The following is an 8,173-nucleotide window of genomic DNA, read 5'->3' as shown; positions in this document are numbered from 1 at the left end:
TACCTTCCTGTATTCCTCACCACATGCCCTGTATGAAGGCTGGACAGGTGATGTGGTGCTAGTCAGCCTGGTTGATTGATGAATCAGAGACTAGGCAGAGGAACCTTGACCTATTTTTTTTCTGTCTCTCTTCCATCAGGTAGTTTTCACACACCCTATGAAGCCTTTCAGAACTCAGCAGAGGTGAGACTGTTCCCCTTCTTACTTTCCCCTATTGAAACAGAGAACTAGGGCTTAAAGTAAAAAAAAGAAATAGACTGAATAGCTCCCCAAACCTGACCATATCCTCATCCCTGCTCCCAGCGAGTTAACTTTTGAACTTTATAGAGAGAAGTAGATTTTAGGACGAGGAAAGAAAAATAAAAGAGAAGCTGAGATAGGGAGATAGGGAGAGATAGAATGGGGTGGATTATATCACATAAAGGTGGCAAGAGGAAGCAGTTCTGGGGGAGGAGGGGAGAGGGCAGTTGAGGGGGGAATGAGTGAATCTTGCTCTCATCAGATTTGGCCTGAGGAGGGAATACCATACATACTCAATTGGGTATCTTACCCCACAGGAAAGAAGAGGGAGGAAGATAAAAAAAGGGGGGGATGATGGAGGGGAGGGCAGATGGGGGTGGAGGTACTCAAAAACAAACACTTTGGAAAGGGGACAGGGTCAAGGGAGAAAATTCAATAAAGGGTGATGGGTTGGGAAGGAGCAAAATATAGTGAGTCTTTCACAACATGAGTATTGTGGAAGAATTATACATAATGATATACATGTGGCCTATGTTGAATTGCTTGACTTCTTAGGGAGGGTGGGTGGGAAGGGAGGAGGGGGGAGAATGTGGAACTCAAAGTTTTAAAGACAGATGTTCAAAAACAACAAAAAAAGTTTTTGTATGCAACTAGAAAATAAGATACACAGGCAATGGGGCATAGAAATTTATCTTGCCCTACAAGAAAGGAAGGGAAAAGGGGATAGGAGGGGAGTGGGGTGACAGAAGGGAGGGCTGACTGGGGAACAGGGCAACCAGAATATACACCATCTTGGAGTGGGGGTGGGAGGGTAGAAATGGGGAGAAAATTTGTAATTCAAACTCTTGTGAAAACCAATGCTGAAAACTAAATATGTTAAATAAATGAATTAAATTTAAAAAAAAAAAAAGAAATTGGGGGCTGGGAGAGAAGCAGCACTCTAAAGACCGCAAGTGTCTCTTCCTCCCAAACTTCCCACATATTTCCAGGGGATAGGGCATTGAGGTAAGTGGTCATTATTGGGTTACTAATACTAGAACCTTTTGCAAACTATATGAATTCCATTCTCAAAATATTATCAATAGAAGGAGTTTGCAAATGTTCAAGGGGAAGGGAATCAATGTACTTTCTTGTCATTGTTAAACGTTCACAAAGTTAATTAAGAGCACCAGCAAAGAAGGCTTGTTTTAAGGGCAGGGGAAGTAAGTTCCATTTTCAAGTTCCATTTTCTACCAAGGTGCCCTCTTGGAATTAATACATTAGTCAACAAACATTTGTTAATTGACTACTGTGTGTCACGGATGATGCTTAGTGCTGGAGATTCAAAGGAAGACAAAATCAGTCTCAGCTCTCAAGAATCTCACTCTCTAATGAGGGAGACTACACAAAAACACTACACACACACACACACACACACACACACACACACACACACACACACACACACGGTAAAGTGGGAGTTCTTCTGGGAAAGCACTAAGATTAAGGAGAACTAGGAAAATACTTCTTGCAGAAGATGGAACTTTAGTTACCTTATTATCACTTTGAATGCACCTGGTAAAGAAGGCAACAAGCACTTACTGTTTTGATAAGTAATTTTGTTTGATTTTACTCTCTAGTTTCACTCAGAATGGGGAATCTTTACCAAGTTTTGAAATGATTAATTTCAAGTTATGGGAAGTGTGTTGCCTACTTTGGGGACATCAGCAAGTTAAGAACAGCTTGATATTTGTTGAAAGTGTCAACTAAGGGAAAATTCATCCAGTCACCAAACATTTACTGACCACCCATCAGTTCTGTGGAGTTTTCTGTTCTTCTACTGTTAAGTGGAGGGATGATCCACAACTTCTCCTTGGAGAGACAAATGAAGGAATTTACAGAGTTGGCTTTCTTAGCATTCAAAGGAACCAAGAAATATCTTTTCACAGAAGACATAGTCATTTGTGTTGTATAAATTTTGCATTTATTTATCAACATACCTGGCTTTTCTCCCTGTCCCTGCTATGACCCCATAAGGTGTGTACTGCACATTATATTATTATTATTATTATTTTAAAAATGGTGAAAATGAGGCTCAGAGAAATTAAGTGAATTTCCCAGCATCAAACTAGTGAATGCTGAGGAGTATCTGAGGCAAGATCTAATATGACATCTAGCCCTACTCCATTTTTACTAATACATATTATCATTATCATTATTTTACAGATGAGCAAACTGAGACTCAGGAAGTTAATATATTTTTTTAACTCTAGGATCATTGTCCATAGTCATAGCTCCCAAATTTGATGATTTGTTATAATAATCTGGGAATAGGCTTGCCAGATGATGATTGGTGTTAGCGTTCACAGCTCTGTCATCCCTTCCCCAAGGTTCAGCGAGTAGTTTCAAGGTTCCCCTCCTTCTCTGTAGTAGAGACAAGATTATATAATCGCATATTTAGCAGCTTGTTTGAACTTAGAGCCGTTGATTCTAGCATCAGTCACTATACAGGAAACTCTTCCATACTCCAAGTCTGACAGTCTAGCCAATGAACCAGAATTTATTTTTCTTTGTATGATTAATTTTAAACAAAATTAAACATAAAAACAACCATTTGAAATTACTTTGAAACTACATTTAAATAAATGATTTTTTGCTCCTAAAATGTCATAAGTTTTGTTATTCCCTCCATATGTCTAACAGCAGAAATAGGTGCATTTTATTATTTATTTATTCCTATTCCTTAAGTGCTTTATATACATTTTCTCATATGATCTCATTATTCCACCTTATATTTATATAGATCTTTAAAGTTTTTTTTTATTTTCAATTGTAAGTGTTCCCTTCTAATGTTGCACAAAAATGAATAATTTAAAAAAATCCTTAGCAACATTTGTATGTATGTAGTCTAGCAAAACAAATTTCCAGACTGCTCAATCAATAGTCTTCTATATACAGGCACATATTTGAAGCAACTGAGGAATGCCTATTGCCCAAACTTTGATACACAGTTGTATAGAAATCCCATAGATCTGGTCCCCTGGTATCTTCACTTTATACAGACAGTACAGACAGATGCTGAACTTGTTCTAGAATGGAGTATGAGGAGAATGTGATGTTTTGCCTTCTTTGCTTATTACTTTTATTGACCCCAAACTTCTTCCTGAACTAAAAGCCCATCTTTTTACAACTGAAATCAATGAGCATTTATAAAATGGCCACTACGTGCCAGATACTGTGCTAAGTACTGTTAATACAAAGAAACATAAAAGCAGTCTCTGTCCTCCAGAAACTCCTAATCTAATGGGTGAGATAATATGCAAATAACAATATGCAAACAAGATGTGTACATGATAATTTTGTTGTTGTTATTCAGTCATTTCAGTCATGTCCAATTCTTTGTGACCCCATTTGAGGTTTTCTTGACAAAAATACTGGAGTGCTTTGCTATTTCCTTCTCCAAACCATTTTACGGATGTGGAAACCAAGGCAAACAAGGTTAAATAAATTGCCCAGGATCATATAGTTAGTATTTCCCTGAGTCTGGATTTGAACTCAAGGAGATGAGTTTTCCTGCCTTCAGGCAGAGCACTCTTTCCACTATGCCATCTAACTGCCTTATATACTGGAGAACTCAGAGATAATCTCAGAGGGAAGACACTAGCATTAAAAGACAATGAGAAAGAATTTTTACAGAAGGTGTTTTTAACTAGGACCTTTTAAACATCAATATTGTCATAGTGATGGTATAATACTAGGATTCCCAAAAAATTGAGGTTTCTGATAATTTGGAGGTGAAAGCATTACAGAGGGGTATAGAATGTGTCTGAGTGGGGTATAACATAGGAATTGACTACTAATAATACACAAAGATCCACAAAATCAGATAAAGATTGATGGAAGTCATGATTATGAAGTAACCTGGACAATTTCTCTGTAGAGACCCAGGACATCCTCTTCTCTGAGAATGGACTCTTTCAACTACAGTGACTTCAGACCCTTGCTTCTGACCGGCTTTCCAGGCCTAGAGGCTTCACATCCACAGATCTCTGTCCTCTTCTGTATTCTCTACCTGATTGCCATTGTAGGTAATGGTTTAATCCTGGTGGTGATCTGGCAAGAACAGTCACTCCATGAGCCAATGTACTATTTCCTTTCCATGTTAGCAGCCAGTGATCTAGGCCTTTGTGCCACCACCCTGCCCACCCTGCTCAAGCTCTTCTGTCTCAATGCCCGCCAGATTGCTTTTGACTCCTGCCTGGTTCAGATGTTCTTCATTCATGTCTTCTCCCTCATGGAGTCAGGCATCCTGCTGACCATGGCTTTTGATCGATATGTAGCAATCACCAACCCACTCCATTATACAACCATCTTGACCAATGCTACCATCGTCAAGATTGGCTTTGGCCTCTTGCTTCGGGCAACTGCAGTCATCCTGCCAGGACCGTTTCTCATCAAGCGACTAAAGTTCTGTAAGTCCAATGTCCTTTCCCACTCTTACTGTCTTCACCCAGATATTATCAAACTCTCCTGCTCTGACCACCGTATTAATAGCATCTATGGCCTCATCATCATCCTTCTTACTTTTGGTCTAGACTCTGTGCTCATTCTTCTCTCCTACTTGAGAATCCTGATCACAGTGCTGGGCATTACTTCCTATGAGGAGCAGTTCAAGGCCTTCAACACCTGTGTCTCCCACATCTGTGCTGTCTTGATGGTCTACATTCCCATGCTAGGTGTATCCATCATCCACCGCTTTGGGAAGCATGTCCCACCTGTTATTCACATCCTCATGGGTTATGTTTACCTGCTAGTCCCCCCTGTGCTCAACCCCATTGTTTACTGCATCAAGACTCGTGAGATCCGCACACGAATCCTCAGGTTCTGTCGGACAAAATAAAAAGAGGAACGAAAGGGAATACCTACTCAAAGCAAAGTAAGGAATGTCCACAATAGCATGACATACGTCTGAGTCATTAAGTCATTAATCAGTAGAAATTAAGGTAAGATCCAGAGAATAGTGATGACAGTGAAAATAACGATAAAGCTTACAATTATTATTTTTTTATAAATTTCTTTATTTATTTTTAGTTTACCACACACGGTTCTACACAGTTTTGAGTTCCAGTTTTTCTCCCCTCCCTCTCCCCTCCCTCCCCAAGATGGCATGAAGTCTCATATAACTGTCATGTATAACGTCGCATTGAATTAATTTATGCACTAGTCAACTCGTGGAGAAGAATTTTGACCAATGGAATGAATCATGAGAAAGAAGAAACAGAACCAAAAAAAAAAAAAACCCCAAAAACAGAAACAAAAGAGAAGCAAAAAAGGCGAGCATGTAGTGTGCCTCAGTCTGTATTCAAACTTCGCAGTTCTTTGTCTCGATGAAGATAGCATTCTCCATCGTGAGTCCCCTGGAGTTGTCCTTGCCCCTTAGGTTGCTGAGAAAAGCGCAGTATGTCAGGGTTGGTCCTCATGGAATCCATATATCTGTGGCTGTGCACAACGTTCTCCTGGCTCTGCTCCGCTCACTCAGCATTATGTCGTGTAGGTTTTTCCAGGTTGTTATGAAGTCTGCATCATCCCCATTTCTTATGGCACAATAGTATTCCATCACCTTCATATACCACAGCTTGTTCAGCCATTCCCCAATTGATGGGCATCCCTTTGATTTCCAATTCTTGGCTACCACAAAGAGAGCTGCTATAAATATTCTTGTACATATGGGTCCTTTTCCCGCTTGCGTGATTTCTTTGGGATACAACCCTAGAAGTGGTATTGCAGGGTCAAAGGGTATGAAGATACCTATAGCCCTTTGGGCATAGTTCCAAACGGCCCTCCAAAATGGCTGGATCAGCTCACAACTCCACCAGCAATGCAACAATGTTCCAATGTCCCCACATCCTTTCCAGCATTTATCATTCTCCTGATTTGTTATTTTAGCCAATCTGACAGGAGAGATGTGGTATCTAAGAGTTGTTTTCATTTGCATTTCTCTAATCAGCAGCGATCCAGAGCATTTTTCCATATGCCTGTAGATAGCTTTAATTTCTTCCTCTGAAAACTGCCTGTTCATATCCTTTGACCATTTCTCAATTGGGGAATGGCTTGTATTCCTATATATTTGGCTCAGCTCCCTGTATATTTTAGAGATGAGGCCTTTATCAGAGATACTAGTTGCAAAGATTTTCTCCCAATTTTCTGCTTCCCTCCTAATTCTTGTTGCATTGGCTTTTTTTGTCCAAAAACATTTCAATTTGACATAATCAAAATTATCCATTTTGCATTTTGTAATGCTCTCTATCTCTTGTTGGGTCATGAATTCTTTACTTTTCCACAAATCTGATAAGTAAACTATTCCTTGCTTTCCCAAATTACTTAGAGTATCAGCCTTTACTCCTAAATCATGAACCCATTTTGACTTTATTTTGGTATATGGTGTAAGATATTGGTCTATGCCCAGTTTTTGCCCTACCATTTTCCAATTTTCCCAACAGTTTTTGTGAAATAGTGAATTATTAGCCCAGAAACTGGCCTCTTTGGGTTTATCAAAGTGTAGATTACTAAACTTGTTGATTTCACCTACTTGTGTACCTATCCTATTCCACCGATCCACACCCAAAGCTTACAATTATAAAACACATTTTGCTTTTCCCAGTTTACCTAATTCAGTCTTGCGCAGAAGACTTATGTTAGGATATGTGAAGCACCTGCAGCTGCTTTCATGCCTAGATGACTATAATAGATGTTGTTGGTGAACTGGCAGACCAAAGTGGACTCCTTCTGGGTCAAAACTCCCCTCTTCTAGGAAGACATCCCCTATTAATCTGTCCTGCTCTTATGTCTCTTTTGGACCATCTATCACCATGACTTCAACACTCCCCATTCATGTTTTAGTAAAATACAGTTTTGCAAATGTCCTGAGTCCTTCTTATTTGTAGATACTGAAACCCTTTACTGGACTGAATACTGTCCTGGAGCCAAGCCATCTACTGTATATTCATCAACAAATGCTGCCCTGTGAAATCAGTAATGGGCATAGCAAAAGTCTGAAGGAATGGGCCACAGACTTCAGGGTCAGGTTACGTCTATCTGGATCTTTGCCTTAAATTACTAATTTAATTTTTTTTTATTATGAACTGAACAAATACCAGGAAACATAAGTGTTCCAGTATAGAAAGATAAAAAAGTAAAGGATATAGTATATGAAACTGAGTAATTTATCATTGTTGTTCAGTTGTGTTCAACTCTTTGTGATAATAAATAGGGTTTTCTTGGCAAATAAAGTGGAGTGGTTTGCTGTTGCCTTCTTTAGCTTATATATATATATATATATATATATATATATATACACATAGATAGATAGATAGATAGATAGATAAATACAGATATATAGATGTAGACAGATAGATAGATAGATAGATAGATAGATAGATAGATAGATGAAGAATATGAGGCAAATAGGGTTAAATGATTTGCCCAGGGCCATACAGCTAGTAACTGTCTGAGGCCAGATTTGAACTCCAAAAGATGAATCCAGAAGACTTCTAGGAGCCAAGATTGCAGAGTAAGCAGTAAATCACTGTAGCTCTCCCATACTCAACCCCAAACAACCATAAAATAGAGTCAACGAAGAAATCTTGGAACAGCAGAACCATCAAAAATATGTGGTGAAACAATCTTTTAGCCTAAGAAACTTGGAGGATAAGAAAGAAAGGTCCATCTCACTTGGGTGAAAGGGGAGATTAGTCTAGGATGGGAAGAGTCCCAACAAGCCAGCAACAAGCCCCACCTCAGCAGACCGGGTGACATCCTCAGCTCCAGTGGGACGGAGCATGTGAATGCCAATACCAGGACCCCGCACATGCCTTAGCATACCCACAGGAAGTGGCAGACTTCATCTCCAAGAACCACCGCATGATTCAGTGTAGCCCTAGGCAAATAGGCAGTC

General features: G+C 39.4%; 1 protein-coding gene across 1 annotated transcript; it reads left to right on the top strand.

Moving 5' to 3' along the window:
* The first annotated feature begins 4,186 nt into the window (after positions 1-4,186).
* On the top strand, positions 4,187-5,119 carry LOC118839233 (olfactory receptor 51I2-like). Its single transcript, XM_036746691.1, has one exon. It carries the CDS (start codon positions 4,187-4,189, stop codon positions 5,117-5,119), a length of 933 nt encoding a protein of 310 aa, XP_036602586.1.
* Positions 5,120-8,173: the final 3,054 nt, after the last annotated feature.

Source organism: Trichosurus vulpecula, chromosome 2, assembly GCF_011100635.1.
Source record: "Trichosurus vulpecula isolate mTriVul1 chromosome 2, mTriVul1.pri, whole genome shotgun sequence".
In the NCBI taxonomy this organism is placed as follows: domain Eukaryota; kingdom Metazoa; phylum Chordata; class Mammalia; order Diprotodontia; family Phalangeridae; genus Trichosurus; species Trichosurus vulpecula.
Note: the sequence above shows the minus strand (reverse complement) of the source record. Positions and strands in the feature narration are given on the sequence as shown.